We start from the raw sequence: 18809 nt of genomic DNA, 5'->3' as shown, positions 1-18809 counted from the left end.
TATTTTTGTAACAAAATCTCTAAAAGACATTTATTGCAAATATCTCAATAATTATTCTTCAAGATATCATTTTTTAAGGTAAACAATAACGCACTGTTAATACATTGAGTTTTCCACGATATATGATTTTAATGATGCATATGAATAAACTTAATTCAAATAATAAAAATATTAATTCAAATATTTATATTATAAAAGTGACAACTTTAGTAGGAAAATCTGTATAGTAAAATATCACAGTTGTATAGAAAAATTATCTTCCAAATAATAGAAATGAATCTTTAATTTATGAGTTATTTTTATACAATGATTATTAGCCATAATATAATCAACTCAAATAATATTTAATTATACTATATTTGAATGCTAAAAATATATTCAAATATTTATACACAATAAACATCAATCTAAAATAAAACATAAGCATTCAAGAGATATACTAAAAAATCCTTATAACTTTGTATGTTGCTTATAGATGTAATCCCAAAAAATATGATGCAAAAGGAAGTCCTTATATTTATAATTTTACATAGAGAATATAGAGGTAAGATATTATCCAATACAATTTGAATTTTATTTATTGAGTTATTTTAGAATCAAATACTTTATAATATAATCATACTTTCAACAAACCAATGCTTATACAAATGCATATATAAATGTTAATATTATACATATACTCTCAAAAACCAATATTAATATTGCAAGTATATGAATGCATCAATTTAAAATAATAAAAATAATTCAAAATAAGAACAATGATTAATATTGCAGTAATAGCCATTGGGGTTTAGGGTTTAAGCAAAACTTAGGTATAATAGCAAAATATTAATCCTTATTAAATCATAGGGAATCAATAAATTTATCTTTACTTATAACAAAAAGAAGCAGTGCAAAATAATTTTAGGATGAATTTTTGAAATTATAAAATATATTTTGTCTAGAACGAGGTTATTGTGACTAAATTGGGTACAACTTATATAATTATTTGACCACAATATAAAGAATTAGTAATAATAACACAATTAAACAAAGATATGAACTTCTAAACATAGAAAACGTAAGTAACAAAACACATTTATCACAATTAAATAGGTCATAATTTATTTAATAATTAGCACTTTGATGTTAAACTATGCATAAGGGAGACAATCATTTAGACAAATTATACATTGTCTAAAAATAGTCACACTCAAACATTTACAAAAAAAGATTTTATACACATTTGAAATTAAAAATTTAACACAATTTAATTTTCACGAATTCACATATAAGACGTTTATAACATTTTGCCCTCGAGTCACTTATTTTACTTTTTGTCACATTAAAATTTTGTCTTCCTTTCTCATAATTATGTAACGGGTAAGGAATTTAACGTTATGAAAATTACCAAATATTCATTATGTTACACATATTTCAAAATGAAAAAAATATAGATAAAAACAATATAATACTAAAAATAAATTATAAATAGAGAATAACTCAAGATATTACTTCTCTTTTATGTAGTTTAGTTTACAATTTAGTTTTTATGCATTCTCAATATAAAACTTTTTCCCTCTAACACCAAATTGTACAAGATTCTATATGACTCTTAAAATAATTATTATGAAAGCCAAAAAACATAGTGATTTCAATACATGATTTATTAACATTATAAAATATATGTAAATTATTTATGCATTATGCATAAACAAAGAAGTGATCAGTGCATATATATCGCTAATATATTAAAGTAAATCTAGGATGAGAGGGGTGAGAGAAAAATCTAACACTTGAGTTTCATAATCAAAATTTAAGATTCATAAACTGCTATTTTTCAAAATACCAAAAAATAGTATTTTATTCTATTTTACACCTTCATTCCCTTATTTCTCCTCTCAAAACCATCCCCCATTCTCCATAATACACCTTAAACCCAATAATCATTTTGTAAACGTGACTTTAAAGTCATGTATAAGATATAGAGAAGGGATTTGGATGGGGAATTTGAACAATGGAGATGAGAAAAATAACCAAAAAACAGAGGAAAAATAAAATGATTTTTTAATGGGTAATTAAATATTTTCGCATCAAAATTGGGCTTGAATCTCAAATTCCCAAATTGAAATCTTCTCTTCACAGCCCAAAGAGGTTAGTTCATTGATTCGTCACTGCCCCCAATCTCTGATTATCCAAAATTTCTTGTAACTTCGAAGTTCTTTGATGCTCCCTTCTTTTTGAAAACATCATAAAATTCATCAGAGTGAAAAACAGCTTGTCTCAAATTCAATGTATATGTAATTTATACACTGAGCACGAGTTGAATATTGTGATTATCAATTTCTCCAAATTGGCCGAGGTAACAATTTCCCAATCTAATTGTGATACCCCATCATGTCTGAATTCATAGATGGGTATTGTGGATTTTGATTTTGTTCTGTGGTTAAGTGATTAAGATTTGTGGCTCTGTTTCGGGTCTGTTTGTTGATGACTGAAAACTATATCAAAATGAAAGCTTTACTTTGATTGTTTACATGCTATTGGGATTTGGGAGAAAATTATTATAGGGATTTGTCAATTGACTTATTAATCCTAATCATTCAAAATAAACGTAAGAGTGAAAAAGATTCAAACTTTCCAAAGCTAGGCATTGTTGTTTAACTTAGTCATTTAGAATTTAGCTTGATGAATCAAACCATAAGTTCAACAATGTTTTATTTGAATGCATATCACAAAATGGAAGTTTTGTATCTTATTTTGTTTCTGTCCTTAGAGCAAAATTTGGAAATACTTACAATATCTTCCTAACCAATGTTGATGAGTATGCATAATATTTATGAACTGATAATAATTTCACCCTCCTTGACTTAACAAAGCAACTTTGAATTTTGTATGAATACTGCAAAATCTTTGGCATGACAGTTTTTTTTGGTTCCTGCTCATCCTGCTTTTCCTAGGTTCGGTATCTTCTATACATATATCAATTTTACATGCATGTTTCTGTTCATGCAAAGATGGTTCAAAGTAACCACTTCATGTGCTGTAAAATAGCAAGCTGGAGTTTGTAGATGATTGCTTCCGATCGTAATAACACTCTCACTGTGTAGGAATCATTAAAACCAAAAGACTTCACTTAGAACACGACTGTCACCTGTTCCTGGTTTCCACAATTCTTTCAGATCATCCTTTTACATTTTTATCTGTAGTGAGTTAGTTCTTTCTCATATGTTTTTGTAGCCACTAGCCATGAAATCAGGCTATCAACATGGTGGAGTTGATAATGCTCACACAAAGGTCTTACTGACATCAATGTCAGCAATGGTGGCTGAGACCACGACGTTCCCAGTAGATCTCATCAAGACCAGGCTCCAACTGCATGGTGAGTCGCTTTCCTCAACCCGGTCCACGAGTGCATTTCGAATAGCTTTAGACATTATCCGCGAACAAGGTCCTCTTGGCCTTTACAAGGGCTTGTCTCCAGCAATTATTAGACACCTATTCTACACACCTATTCGAATTGTCGGGTATGAGCATCTGAGGACTGTGGTTTCTTCTGATAATGGATCAATCTCAATCATCAGCAAGGCCGTTGTTGGTGGAACCTCTGGTTGCATAGCTCAGGTGAGAACTACATGGTCTTGGCATGTGTTGTGCATTCTTAAGAATCCTTGTTATTAGTCATTTTTCTCAGTGAATATTATGAAATGGAAACTTTTGTACCTTCTCAATTGAAAATGTTGAGCATCAATGTTATAATTAATGGATAAGTAAGTGTCGGTAAAAAGGAAGGCCCAATGCACAAGGGTCACACCTGGTGGGGTCTGGGAGGGTAAATGTATTTTGCCTTAACCCGACAAGCGGATATCATGAGTTCAAATCCTAGAAACATTTTTTCCTCTTGCAAGGGTAAGACTATGTATATTTGTCCTTCCCAAACCCTAATAGGTGGGAGCCTCGTGCACTGAGTTGTCATTTTTTTTAAATAGTCAATAATCCTAGTTTTTACTATACGTTTTTATCTAACTATTCACCTTAATTTATTCCTATCTTGGAAAATAAAAGTGTTCTATTATTTACTCTTCGTAGTACAGATTATAGCAAGCCCAGCTGATCTTGTCAAGGTAAGGATGCAAGCTGATGGCCGTCTGATGAGCCAAGGTCTTCAACCTCGATATTCAGGGCCATTTGATGCTTTCAGCAAGATTGTTCAAGCTGAAGGCTTTCGAGGACTGTGGAAGGGTGTTTTTCCTAATATCCAAAGAGCCTTCTTAGTGAACATGGGAGAATTAGCCTGTTATGATCATGCTAAACAAATTGTTATTAAAAGTAGGATAGCTGAGGACAATGTTTATGCACACACATTAGCTTCCACTATGTCAGGTCTTGCGGCAACTTCGTTAAGTTGTCCAGCTGATGTCGTGAAGACTAGAATGATGAATCAGTCTGCTAAAAATGAAGGGAAAGTATTATATAGCAGCTCTTTTGATTGCTTGGTAAAGACGGCTAAAGTTGAGGGAATAAGAGCATTGTGGAAAGGGTTCTTCCCCACATGGGCAAGGCTTGGCCCATGGCAGTTTGTGTTCTGGGTTTCCTATGAGAAGTTCAGAAAAATTGCAGGGCTCTCTTCTTTCTAATATAATATTTTCATTTTTTGATTTATATTAGCAGACTTTCATTCATCACTGATTCAAAAGTCACAGCCCCTAGAGTCCAAACACCTTTATCTTTTCTGTTTATAACTTTATATACTATTATTCACATTCCTTTATATGTTGTCATTTTACCTCCAAGTTTTGCCTTTTCAACTTTTGGTAAAAATACAAATTCATTCTCTGGGGCTGGACTATGGATTAAACTGTAGTCAATTTGTGAAGGATGTTGCATCATGCTAAAGTTGAAATTATTGGATAAAGCTGGTGCAACTTGCTACCAGGTTAGTCACATTCTAGAAAATATGGGCACTTCTGAATAGTTATTGTTGAACTAGGTGTATTTTTTAAGCTTTATAGTCTATACCCATACAAATGGGGATGTAACAATAATGTAATAAATGATATTATTTTAATATATTCATGATTATAATTAGCCATGCTAACTTTTAAACAATAGTTATGATTGATGTTCTTATGTTAAAATTTCATATTGGTTTTGTGTTGTATAACAACCATCATGTCTTGTAATTTTTAAATTGATAGGTTTTTATCATCCACGTATGCATGTTGTATTTGTTTCCTCTGCCATTCATGAACAGATTTGGTACTCAAATAGGAAAAACTCATCAACAATTCATTTAAATGTAGCATAATGGGCACTATACTTGTCCACTTATTGTGCTTAATCCAAAGCCCAAACCTGCAACAAGTTCATGGAGAAAATGAGTTACTGGGAAAGAAACAACTTAGGTTTCTGACATCATAACATGAATGCTGTAATGATCACTTGATCAAGGCCTAACCTGGATTTTGCCATCAGAAGAACCAACATAAAGCATCATACCATCAGCATCTGATACTAGTGATGTGATTTTTGTGTGACCACCAGCCATTTTGATGGAAGCAACTTGGGTTAACTTATCTTTCAGCCAAACTTCAATGGTCCCATATTTTGTACCAGCAAATATGAAGTCACTGTTTATCGCTACACGATGGATGTCAAATCCAGTCAAGAGTGATCCTACCACCATTTTTGTGGAGAGTGAAAATACCTTACATCAATTGAAGGAAAAGTTAGTTTAGAAAGCAAGGATTCCTATGTGTATGTAAATGACAATAACCTCTATAGAACTTGCAAGTGGCATTTACCTTTCCTGCAGTTGAATCAACAGAAGAGCCACAAGCAAAGAGGAAACCGTCATGAATTTGAAGGGAATGTATGGTTTGTTTTCCCAACAATTTTCTTGTGCCAGAGAAGAATGAAATTGATGTATAATTTGACAAGTGAACCTCCTGCAATTACTTACCCCCACAATTTTTTAAGAAAGAAGGACAATTTGAAGAACATGATGATTTTAACTCTTAGAGTCCGTTTGCGAGTTGAGTTTTGGAGGGCAAAAAAGAGAAATGTAAGACTTAGGTGCCATGAAATAAACTCTAAGAGGGCTCTAAAGCCTTCTTTTGTCATTCTTTCCCCTCAAAAACCCAACTAGCAAACGAACCCTTAAGGAATCACTTTTGGTTAGTTTACATGAAACAATGCAGAGAGAGAGATGTTTACCTGGATGCTGTATCCAGAACATCCACAATATAATTTGTCCCCAGCAATGGCAAGGCATTTCACATATTTGTTGAAATTGATGAGCTTTGGAGTATCTGACCAATTATAAACCTGCAACATCCAAATTTTACTGATTTTAATCTTATGATGAAACTTGTATTTCTATTTGAGTTGTTCAAGTAACATATTAGCCTTGCCTTAACTCCAGTTCCTTGAGATACATAGCATGCCAATTTAGCATTAGCTGTCAACACATACACTGCCTCTTTAACGTCATGAACATCAATACATATAATTTCATCAGGTTTAATCATCCAAACCTGTACAAAAGAAAATGCAAGAAGTAATTTGAGAAGTTAACATAAAGGTAAGTTACTAAGTATTAATATGAAGTTAATAGAATCACTCTTCTACCATTAAGGTAAGTATATAAGAATGCACAGCTTTTGCTATGTAATGGTAATGCATACTCATTTCTATTTGTTTATACCAGTAAACATTAGGAACAAATCTAGCTATATGGGAAACTACCCTTTATTCCATTATGGGGGAAAGGGCAGTGTTTTTTTTCAGTTCATAAACAGGTCTTAGCAGATGAAAGATCTAAACATGCCATTGCCTATTATAAGATCCACTCAGCACATAAAATCTTAGAAACATTAAGAATTTTGGTTACCCAAGTATCAAACCACTTTTTCTTGGGACACCAGAAGATAGTTTACCCGGATGGTTTTGTCTAAGGAGCCACTGTATAGTCTATCACCGGAAGAACAGAGAGATGTTACAGCTTTTGTGTGCTCATGAGTTTCTTGAATTATTCTTGGCACTCTCTTCCTTGAATCCCATAACTGGTAGCAAGATATCAAGTGATAATGTTAGACAGACGGCGAGACACGGAGACACACATAACCACATTGTTTCAAATGTTTAGGACACTACCTTGATTGTTCCATCAGAGTGTCCACTTAAGACTTGACCATTCAGATAAAGCAAAGAAAGAACCTCTCCATTTGAGCTCAAATCTAACTCAACAACTTCTTTACAACTCCACAACTCTGTCTATAAAATAGAGTTAAAATGGTTACTTTTCTACACTAAATTTTAGATGAAATGAACCATATCCCATATCACCATTCCACTCACCATATCAACAGATTTTAAGTTTAGTAAGACCTTCATAATATCAACTGCCACCACTGAATATTTCCTCAGCTTCCTCAAGGTTCTATAGATGCTTTTAGCATAAACTCCAAGTGCTTCATGAGCAACTGAAACATCAAGGTTTTCAGTTTAGGACTCCTGTGTTTGATTGAACACACAGATAAAGTCTAGAACCATTACAAAAAAACCTACATGGATCATTAAGGAAAGCCTTCAAAGATAGGGTAGCCAGTATTACTTCCTCCAAGTTCTTGGATGAGTGGAGGACATTTATAAGTGCATGAAGCAAGGATTTGCGAGCAACTTCCCTTATACCGGTTTCGGGAAGAGTAGAGAGCATGTGTGTCAACCATGTGGCAAGAACAAGGCAAGATTTTACTATATTTACGGAATTACTCCTTAAGCATTCTTCTAAAGCTTTAAATATCGAACCGTTTTCATGGTTACAAAGTACAAAAGCTATCCCTTTCTGCCAAGAGTTCAGAGCCTTCTTTTCATCCTCCTATGTAAGAAAAAATCACATTAGTATGGAGAATTATCAACTATCAACAAAAATTCAAAAGAATAATCAAAATGGCACATAGCCTCAAACCATTGTTTCGATCATATCATTGTCAAATTCCCCCAACTGCCCGGCCTCCATTAAAGCATTATAAGGTTGATCAAATCCAGCAATCTTGAGCAACCAAGCTTCGGCATATGACTTTCCCGAGGAAGTGACATATCCAATAAGAAATAGTAAAGAATCTAAAGCCTTTATTTGATTTTTGGAGAAATCTTTTTGCCAAAGTGCTTCAATCAATGTTTCTACAGCTTCTTCCCTGTAAATGCTCATCTTTCGCGGCTCAACCTGAAGATTTGTTGAGAATAAAAATATATTGAGGTGATAGGAAGAATAAATAACATTTAAGTACCTAGAAATTAACTTCGAAAGACTAACCAGAAGATCAAGCTGAAGAAGAAGACTGGCAACTGCAAGTTGATGCTCCATTGGAGCCATCTGAAGATATACGAGAAATGTATGCATCGTACTAAATGTTCCTTCATCCTTGATTATCTGTAATATCTGGTTGCTGAATGTCCTTCTATAACACCATAAAAAATACTTGGAATTGTGATGGAAAAGGACTAGTACAAAGAGTACATTTTGTTACAAAGCATGCCATCACTGTTTACTTTCATATAATAAAGGCATACCGCTGTAGAATGTGGCGAGTGTCTAAAAGGAAAAATTAAGGTATACCTTTGCTGATTTCTATAAAAGTTTGTAAGTTCCCACCTAAATTGAGTTATTACTGGTAAAAGAATGTTATTATTGTTGCTATATATTCTCTAGTTTCGTGTAAATTTCAAACATAGATGTGACACTTCTTAAAAGAGAAAGAATATAGTTTCTCTCATTTTCTAACAGGATTCATTAAAGCATCGACTACACTTCCAATTATGCATCTCTAAAATATTGAACAAGATGAAAACTATAACAGATCAACTAATATTTCATTTTAGAGTATATAACTGAAGAGAAAGGAAGGTCGCACTTGCATAAGAGAGCTGCAATCTTACCTATTCAATTGAACCAGTTCCGCGAGAAACTCCACACATATGCCTCTCACACTATCATTTCCGGCATGAAATAATTCAAGAACTGGAGACAATTCAATTCCGCTTGCTATCGAGCTCTTGCAACCTTTTTCAGCTTGCATACAACATAGAAGTACGTAAATAATAGCCCTCCGTCCTTCCATCTTCTCCAAATACTTCAGTAGTGCTGGAATTCCATTTGCGGAAATGATATTCAAAGCATTAAGAGATCTTCTATTTTCATCCCCTCCTATCAAAATTTGCTCAAGAATTGCTATAGCAGCATCTTTGGGCCCCAAAGCTAAATGAAAATCATTCAAGTCCTCATTTTTGTCCTGGATCACCTTGACAAGGGAGGGTATAAGTTCATGTGATGAGAGCTGAGAGTAAACTGGTCTCAGTTGGTAAATTAGTATGGCAGCCTCAGCCAACCCATTCTTAAGTAGAGTAGTCATGCAATCGAAATCGGAATCCAGATTATGAAGTGTTTCTCCAACACTTTCATCAGCAGAAATTAGATCGGAGAGAATATAAATTGATGTTCTCAGAACTTCTCTACTCATTGAAGCTGAAAGTATTTCCACTAAACTATTTATGATAGTTGGCTTTGATAAATAAGAAAGAATCTGAGAATCAGTCTTTGAATCCTTCCATAATTTGGCCATTTCCATTACAGCTTTTTCACATTCTTGCAAGTTTTCTGATGTACATAGAGTTGAAATGTAAGGTTTTAAGCAATTCATGATTGTTTCAACTGCAGCTTGAGACAGAACACTGGTTGGAGATGTTGAGACAACAAACTGCATAAATCTTTTGCTTTTTTGTTTATTACAGTCTCCTTTGTTCTTTTGATGTGGTGAATCTTCTGTACCTATAATGGAGTGCATCGGGATGTCTTTTGCGAAGGGAGATAAAGAAGAACTCCTTGGTGTGTCAGCATTTGATAATTCCTGAGCTAGTTCAGGATGCTTTTCTTTCCATGATGTTATCAATCTCTTCAAAACATAGTTTGTTTTGGGTAATGCACTAGCAGATAGAGGCTGTCGTGTGATGGGGCATGTTGTGTTTCCTGTTCTGAGCCACTCTTGAATTGCTTTTCTTTCATACGTCTGGCCTGTTTCAAGGGTGACAGGATCGCAAAATATCTGACCTGTTATCGCACAAACAAAATCTTTCGGTGGTTTTGATCCACTAGTCGGCTTCTCTAATTTTGGCAATGAAATGCAGCCCTGATATCCGTCATCACTTTCACAAATGGAGCTGAAAATGAGAAGACATTTTAACATTAGTTGGGAAATGTTAACTCTTATCATAAATCCAATGATATGCTTAAAAGCTATGGGAGCATCCTAGAACAGAACATTATTAAAAATAAAAGTGCTTGTTACCTGTCATTTAGTATTAGGCTATTATCATTGTCATGATTCATACTTGGTGTATGGTTATAGTTTTTCCGCTGATTGTTCCTGAAGACCTATATTCCAAAGAACTATTACATCCTTGAACTGAAAAAAATAGTATTCATGCCTAATAATAACAATAAAACAATTTACTAGTAATTAATAAATATGATTATACAGATCATATATGAGGCATACCATCACATCATTGTCAGAGTTGAAAATGTGATCAGAGCTCATGTCTGGAGATAAAGTTAAATCAGAAATAGCTGAATCCCGAAAACGACTAGACAGCGAGCGCAAAATCTTGGGTTCTCTTTTACTACTTAAGTCAGGATTTGTAGATGAATTATCGAGAGAAGTTCTTCGGGAATCCAAGGGAGAGAGATTAGGAGAATATATTTGATTCTTCTGGTTTGATGAATTTGGTTCCATATACTCATCCTTGATCATCTTCTTTTCAGGTGAGAAAATATTATTTTTGTTATCAGAATCCACAGATACACCATCAAGCTCAGATTCTGAATAATTTTCATTCTCTTCAATGATGTTCTCCTGCATATGATAAACTATCATACGGTCTATATACACATGCTATTCTAAATTTATGCGTCTAAAGCTATTTCATTAGCAACCAGCATATAGATAAATTTATATCACCTTAGCACCCAACGTAGATGATTTCTCTGCCTTCTTTGAATGGCTGGAAGCTGAATTCTCTCTGTTGAAACTCAGCATCCAAAAAACTCAGGCGTTATTACGCTCAAATAAAATAAAGTACACATTGAACTTTCATAAAAAGATGACCAATATAACAAACTTTGTTGGAACAAATAATGAAACACAAGCAAATGCACGACACAAACAGGCATGTGAGTATAATATCAAAGAATTCAAAATCTATGTAGGGACTCTAACCTTTCATTTACAATATCTTTAGGAATTGATGTCGAAGAATTTTGTTTATTACAGTCTCCTTTGTTCTTTTGATGTGGTGAATCTTCTGTACCTATAATGGAGTGCATCGGGATGTCTTTTGCGAAGGGAGATAAAGAAGAACTCCTTGGTGTGTCAGCATTTGATAATTCCTGAGCTAGTTCAGGATGCTTTTCTTTCCATGATGTTATCAATCTCTTCAAAACATAGTTTGTTTTGGGTAATGCACTAGCAGATAGAGGCTGTCGTGTGATGGGGCATGTTGTGTTTCCTGTTCTGAGCCACTCTTGAATTGCTTTTCTTTCATACGTCTGGCCTGTTTCAAGGGTGACAGGATCGCAAAATATCTGACCTGTTATCGCACAAACAAAATCTTTCGGTGGTTTTGATCCACTAGTCGGCTTCTCTAATTTTGGCAATGAAATGCAGCCCTGATATCCGTCATCACTTTCACAAATGGAGCTGAAAATGAGAAGACATTTTAACATTAGTTGGGAAATGTTAACTCTTATCATAAATCCAATGATATGCTTAAAAGCTATGGGAGCATCCTAGAACAGAACATTATTAAAAATAAAAGTGCTTGTTACCTGTCATTTAGTATTAGGCTATTATCATTGTCATGATTCATACTTGGTGTATGGTTATAGTTTTTCCGCTGATTGTTCCTGAAGACCTATATTCCAAAGAACTATTACATCCTTGAACTGAAAAAAATAGTATTCATGCCTAATAATAACAATAAAACAATTTACTAGTAATTAATAAATATGATTATACAGATCATATATGAGGCATACCATCACATCATTGTCAGAGTTGAAAATGTGATCAGAGCTCATGTCTGGAGATAAAGTTAAATCAGAAATAGCTGAATCCCGAAAACGACTAGACAGCGAGCGCAAAATCTTGGGTTCTCTTTTACTACTTAAGTCAGGATTTGTAGATGAATTATCGAGAGAAGTTCTTCGGGAATCCAAGGGAGAGAGATTAGGAGAATATATTTGATTCTTCTGGTTTGATGAATTTGGTTCCATATACTCATCCTTGATCATCTTCTTTTCAGGTGAGAAAATATTATTTTTGTTATCAGAATCCACAGATACACCATCAAGCTCAGATTCTGAATAATTTTCATTCTCTTCAATGATGTTCTCCTGCATATGATAAACTATCATACGGTCTATATACACATGCTATTCTAAATTTATGCGTCTAAAGCTATTTCATTAGCAACCAGCATATAGATAAATTTATATCACCTTAGCACCCAACGTAGATGATTTCTCTGCCTTCTTTGAATGGCTGGAAGCTGAATTCTCTCTGTTGAAACTCAGCATCCAAAAAACTCAGGCGTTATTACGCTCAAATAAAATAAAGTACACATTGAACTTTCATAAAAAGATGACCAATATAACAAACTTTGTTGGAACAAATAATGAAACACAAGCAAATGCACGACACAAACAGGCATGTGAGTATAATATCAAAGAATTCAAAATCTATGTAGGGACTCTAACCTTTCATTTACAATATCTTTAGGAATTGATGTCGAAGAAAAGCCAGCACTCTTGGGCAAAATCGGACCAAATTTTATGTAATCGGGAATAGATAGGCTCAACTCATGTAAAGGAGTCATTGGGGGCTCAGCAATTGGCAACATAGAAACCTTCTTACCTGAGGTGGAATCAGAGTTCATGCAATCCTTATAGTACTTTGCATATAGCCTTGTGTTCTCATTCAATGATTCTCCATAAAGCTGGTCCAGCTTTTGCAATTTATCTAGTTGGTGTGGCCTCATGGACGATACCAAAGACTCATTGAAAACTTGATCTAAGTCAGCTGTAAAGGACAAATTAGCAGAGCCAGATACCACTTCCATCATAAGTTTGTGTCTTTCCTCGGAATACCACCCTACAATGGAGCTCATGTGGGGAAGAAACAGAGTTTTCCATAGATCAGGAGCGAAATCAACCCGAGAGAAAAAAGGATCAACTATGAACATCTCAAGAGCATGAAAAATACAATTTTGTGTATTGCTCCTCAACTTCCATAAGTAGGATAGATTTAGGTGTGCCCAAGCTGAGAGATAGAAGTTTGGAACTCCAGCAGTTTTTTGCTTAGGATTCAACATTGCACACACTTGCAACATCTTCTCAGCGTGATCAAGCCGAGCAAGCTTGGTTTCCATATTGTAGGTACTGATAGCTTCTTCAAGGGCTTCAATACCCCAATCCAGATTTGCTATTACTGCTTGATCAGAGTACTCCACCTCAGTGTCTTTGTCAGAACTTCCATCTTTAGCTGCTAACCTCTCTGCACACTGTTCTTTGTGTTCGATTCTTTGCTCTTTGTTGATTAACCGATCCTGAATGAAACTATCTATCGTTTTGGTTAAGAATCTAGTTATATCCTTCTGATCCATTGTGAATATGAATTTTCCTGCCATCTGTCGGGCGCAATAACAATAAAGAATCTTAATGGAGCTCTTTCAAAGTAGGGAATAGAAAAAAAGAATCTATCAAACTTAACATTTTCAATCTAATATCAAAAGAATACCAGAGGTTTTGTCAGATAATTAGAACCCTATAAGGTGATTTCAGTACATAGCATTATCCATCATTTACGCACTAAACTTCTTCTTGGTACACCAGTATTTTTTTAGTACCAAGTACCGACCTTATTTCTATAAATCGAAACTTTTAACCACAAAAACGTATCATTTTAAGCACAAGCAGAACCTAATGTAGTAACACGTACAGGAAATGAATTCCCCAAGCTTGACGATTACAAAACTGGAGTTAACATTTCTACTATAAGAACTATGAAAAGAAAGCATTAAGGCCTTTAAGGGTTATAGTGTTATACCAAGCCTTATCAAACAACTATTTTTGTCATAGAACACTGGATAATCTATCCCTATCTGGAAAAAAATCTACGAATGTGCATGCATGTTGACCAACTAAAACAGCAGAAAAGTTAAACCTCCATTTTAAAACCATTACCCAGAATCTAATTACCCCAGATGAGGATTTTCCAAAAAGATTAGGTCTTTGACCTTATTTCCTTATTCCCTTATTCCTCTTCCACCACCCACTACAGTTTTCTTCTCTGATCCTTCATTAGTTGCCTCTGTCATAGGCTTGTGATGCTGTCTTGCTGATGAGGGTGTTACATGACAATGACATGCTGGAGCATGTGACGATAAATGATGGTGGTGGTGCACACACAGTGATTTTGCAATGTTGAACAATTCAAAGTCTGAAACCACAACTTAACGACACGTTTTGACTTTTCAGTGTAGATGAAAGAAGAAGATTCTATTGGAGATAGAGTTAATGAATGGTGATACTAACATGTTCAAGTCAAGTACTACAAATAGATTTTTTCCCAATATCAACTACAGCAACAAAAAGAAGAAACATCAGGAATGAAAGAAAGAGAGAAAACTACGTTTCTATTATGGTAATAAAAGACTAAAAGATTGTAAGTAGGAATGGTGATAGCCAGATCTTGTCTCATACGTTCTTCACACTAATAAAAATATGATATGTTATGTTAATTAAAAAATTTATATTTTTAATATTATTATTATTTTTGTTTCATTAATAATTTATGAGACAAAATCTGATACAACAAGGAGTAGGTGACTGTGCCGGCATTGGGTATTTGTAATGACAGAAGCAAGGCGCGGACCAAGACATGCAATATTATTATATTCTCCAAAGGTTAATGTTCTTATTTTATGCTTTCATTATTGATTATTATTGATAAATGATTGGTCACCTATATTATATAACAAAAACCACCAAACATTGGCCTTTCGATTTGAACTGAACATATTTGAAGGATTGAAGCAATCCTCGTAACTCTACAACATATCAAACCATCACCTCTAAGATACTAACTTTTAATGTATTTTTACTTTCTGACATGTTTTCGTCGGAATGGAACCAATAAATGTAAAGAGTGAAGGGTGAAGCCATGATAGCTATATTTTTATGTAATAACATAAAGATGTTTTATCTCATCACATATGTTTTACCTAATTTAGAAGGTTGTTGGGAAGTAAATTGCATATAATTTAACTCTTCAATTTAAAGGTTAATATTGTAGATTAAAATGTAATGTTGTTTGAGTCATGTTGAGCTATAGAAAGTAAGAGCTTTGTTTTTTAGTAAGATCATAGATAAAAATAAGATTGATTGGATAGGAGTTGTGAAAGAAATAAAAGAACACCTTTCTTTTTAAGATAAACTTCTTTGGAATATTCCAACTAGGAAAAAGGAGGACCTCGTGTGAAAAGGTTTGGTTCGTGTGGAGCAAATGAGGTTCGATAGCTTATTTTGAAGATCATAGTTAATGATGACATTATTAAAAAAATAGTGCTTTCTAGCAAGAGTTCCTTATTGTGAAATTGTTACAAAAAATACATGATATTAAGTCTGGGGGATAGGTTGAAGTTGACCTAGTGATTTTGATGCTAATGGTTTTTGGAGTTTTCTAGGGCCTAACTTTCAAACGATACTAAGTTTCTTTTTTAAAAGTTACAAAGTTGCTTCAATTTTTGTTCTTTCGAATAAAAAAGCTACAAAATCCCCTTACTAGATAGCATAAAAAACTAGCAATATATACGCTTTATGGTTAACTTGACCAGAAAGTTGATCATGATAGTATTACCAAAAGTGAAATGGTGGATGATTTTTGGCCACTACTTAGTCATTGCTAGTGTACCAAATTTGAGTCAATGACAACTATAAATAGAACAATGCATTATTTGGATTTACTTTCTAATGTTTAAGTATACTTTATTTATTATGACGAGAGTTTTTTGCGAGCTATGGCTTCAGCATTGCATATCCTTATAAGGTAGATCCTCGAGCTTTTATTGTTGATCACTAGTATAACGTCAAATAAAAAGATATCCATGTTCTTTGCTACTACTATGGCCATGTCACTCGTAATCAAACAATTCCAACAATAATTAATTGAGCATGAAGTGAATGTGGTCAATTTACTAGATGAAGACGAATAATGTGTTTGGTCTTGCTATTAATAAGGAATCCAATACTTTGATATGATTTGATTTTGGAAATGGTGACCATAAATCTGTGCCACAACATGTACCATCAGCTAGAAGAGCAGTCGAAGATAAATTGACTAATTGGCCTAAATAGAAAATTTATAAAACTGCTTATATGAGAAAAAGAGATCTTTGAGGAAGAAAAGAACAAGAATCCAGAATGATTCTTGCAACAGAAAAATGATGAAGTGAAATGAATGAGAAAGAATGGAAGATATGATAAAAGAACTTGAGTTCACTATAAATATTATTGAATGAATAATGAATGAATACAATTCTTGAAACCAAGAATCCAGAGGGTTTTATACTCCTCTAATCTAAACAGAACAACTTAAATAATCTAACTAACAAAAGATAAAAGACACATGTGACTAAATACAATAGCACATGTGATTAAATACAAGCAAATCAAGAATGAGTAAAGGGTTATTTCTTGCTGCACAAGTTGTTGTTGCTGAAAGTATTTGACTTAGAATTGTCAAGCAATGCACCTTGCCCATAACTGATTTGGCCTTGCTGCCTGGCATTTATTCCCTCGATCAGGGTAGCCTTAGCCTTGTCCTTGCTTTCTTGGTTAGGACTCTGCTCATTGCTTAATACTCCCCACCACCACCACCACCACAAGCTGGGGTGCAGATATTTAGCAGCCCAAGCTTGGAATGATAGATAAGTAATCCTTTGGTCCTAAAGCCTTAGTTAGAGCATCTGCAAGCTGCAAATGAGTAGGAACATGCATTAGTTTGATCTTGCCAATAACATGTTGCTCTCTAACTGTGTGGCAATCAATTTTAATGTGGTTAGTTATCTCATGAAACACAAGGTTAGAGGCAATATGAAGAGCAAATTGATTACCACACAATAACAATGCAATTTTAGAGTAAGAATGTTGAAGATCTTCCATGAGATAAGTGAGCCAAGTGATCTCACAAGAGGTCAAGGCCATAGCCCTGTATTCAGATTCACAACTGCTTCTAGAAACCATTTTCTACTTCTTGGATTTCCAAGAAATCAAGGATTTGCCAAGATAAATGCAATATCCAGAGATTGACCTCCTTATGTCTGGGAAGAGGCGCAATTACTATCACTATAGGCATGCAGTTGGACTTTATTATCAATAGTGAAAAAGAGGCCTAAAGTAGGAGAATTTTTAATATATCTTAGTATCTTGATGGCTGTCTGCTGATGGAAATTGCTAGGTTTAGCCATGAATTGAGCCAGTTGGTGAAAAGAAAATGTAAGATCAGGTATAGTATTTGTCAAGTAAATAAGTCTACCAACTAATCTTCTATAAGCATGAGGGTCATGACAATCTCCACTAATGTCTTAATGTGAGTGAGTGTCTTGTGCAATATGAGTACTTGAAGGTTTGCACCCATGTAGCCCTACATCAGAGAGGATTTCTAAAGCATACTTCCTCTGGTTCATTGTAATACCACTATGATTTCGAGATATTTCAAAACCAAGAACGAATTTGAGGTCTCCTAGGTCTTTATTCTTAAAACTGAGATCTAGAAGATGTTTGAGATGGTTTATATCATTAATGTTGTTTCCTGATAGGATTATATCATCTACATAAACAAGGACAATGGTGACATAAATATTAGATTTCCAATGAACAAATAAAGAGTGATCTCCCTTGCATTTGGTATATCCCTGTTTGATCAGAAAATTAGATAGTTTAGAGAACCATTGTCTACTTGCTTGTTTGAGACCATACACGGATTTCTCAAGTTTGCACACAAGTTTGGGATCAAGGGTGTGAGACCAAGAGGAGGTGTCATGAACACCATTTCATTAAGGTTTCCATGTAGAAAAACATTGTTTACATCTAATTGTTTAATATGTCATTTGTGAATAGATGCTAAGGCAAGTAAAAGCCTGACTGTGCTAATCTTAACAACAGGAAAAAAAGTTTCCATGTAATCAATTCCTTGAGTTTGAGTATACCCTTTTGCTACAAGCCTAGCTTTGTACCTTTCCACACTTCCATCTGCCTTATATTTAATCTTAAAGACCCATTTACAGCCTATAGCATGCTTGTCATCAGGTACGGCAGTAAAGGTCCAAGTGTTGTTGAATTGTAAGGCTTTCAACTCAGTAGTGATAGCATCCTTCCAATGAGGATAAAAAATGGCATGACTATAGCTGTTAGGTTCACTGTGAGTGCTAACAAAAAGTATTCTAGTCTTGTGAGCAAGGGTTAACTTGTCATAGGATACGTAAGATGAAATAGGGTACTTAGAAGAACTATAGGGCTAAATTTTACTGATAAGAGCATAATGGTAATCATGTAAGTATGAGGGAGGCCTAGACACTCTATTACTTCTTCTATTGTGATTCGGGGTGGAATTGTTGTCTTGTGAGGTAGTTGTATGAGGTGTATCACTTATAAGAGTATTAGGATCTGTGTCTTCAAGATCATTAGTATTATGAACTTCATGTTCATGACTTAA

The 18809-nt window shown here is 34.1% G+C and overlaps 2 protein-coding genes across 7 annotated transcripts; one reads left to right on the top strand and one right to left on the bottom strand.

The window, feature by feature from the left end:
• Positions 2102 to 4888, top strand: LOC109336329 (mitochondrial uncoupling protein 3). The gene is made up of 3 exons (XM_019572862.1): positions 2102 to 2341; positions 3220 to 3603; positions 4074 to 4888. The coding sequence occupies exons 2-3, from the start codon at positions 3229 to 3231 to the stop codon at positions 4614 to 4616; spliced, it is 918 nt and encodes a 305-aa protein (XP_019428407.1). The 5' UTR covers positions 2102 to 2341; positions 3220 to 3228; the 3' UTR covers positions 4617 to 4888.
• Positions 5078 to 14735, bottom strand: LOC109336328 (putative E3 ubiquitin-protein ligase LIN-1). Of its 6 annotated transcripts, none has more exons than XM_019572856.1 (18): positions 14213 to 14733; positions 12794 to 13722; positions 12536 to 12605; positions 12074 to 12430; positions 11864 to 11949; positions 11347 to 11735; positions 8920 to 9808; positions 8297 to 8441; positions 7949 to 8206; positions 7549 to 7858; positions 7339 to 7463; positions 7135 to 7254; positions 6918 to 7043; positions 6393 to 6515; positions 6196 to 6306; positions 5784 to 5927; positions 5438 to 5686; positions 5078 to 5334 (listed from the first exon to the last, which is right to left on the bottom strand). In XM_019572856.1, the coding sequence occupies exons 1-18, from the start codon at positions 14273 to 14275 to the stop codon at positions 5317 to 5319; spliced, it is 4512 nt and encodes a 1503-aa protein (XP_019428401.1). In that variant the 5' UTR covers positions 14276 to 14733; the 3' UTR covers positions 5078 to 5316. The 6 variants fall into 6 exon arrangements, with proteins under 6 accessions (XP_019428401.1, XP_019428402.1, XP_019428403.1 ...); XM_019572857.1 differs by having other exon boundaries at positions 12536 to 12596; XM_019572858.1 differs by having other exon boundaries at positions 14279 to 14733.

This window comes from Lupinus angustifolius, chromosome LG20 (assembly GCF_001865875.1).
Source record: "Lupinus angustifolius cultivar Tanjil chromosome LG20, LupAngTanjil_v1.0, whole genome shotgun sequence".
In the NCBI taxonomy this organism is placed as follows: domain Eukaryota; kingdom Viridiplantae; phylum Streptophyta; class Magnoliopsida; order Fabales; family Fabaceae; genus Lupinus; species Lupinus angustifolius.
Note: the sequence above shows the minus strand (reverse complement) of the source record. Positions and strands in the feature narration are given on the sequence as shown.

Coding starts and splice junctions, on each gene's coding strand:
- LOC109336329 (XM_019572862.1), top strand. CDS start 3,229: ATGAAATCAGGCTATCAACATGGTGGAGTTGATAATGCTCACACAAAG. Junction 3,604..4,073: donor CCTCTGGTTGCATAGCTCAG/GTGAGAACTACA, acceptor TTCGTAGTACAG/ATTATAGCAAGCCCAGCTGA.
- LOC109336328 (XM_019572856.1), bottom strand. CDS start 14,275: ATGGTTTTAAAATGGAGGTTTAACTTTTCTGCTGTTTTAGTTGGTCAA. Junction 12,606..12,793: donor AAAGATATTGTAAATGAAAG/GTTAGAGTCCCT, acceptor TTGGATGCTGAG/TTTCAACAGAGAGAATTCAG. Junction 9,809..11,346: donor CCCGATGCACTCCATTATAG/GTACAGAAGATT, acceptor ACTCCATTATAG/GTACAGAAGATTCACCACAT.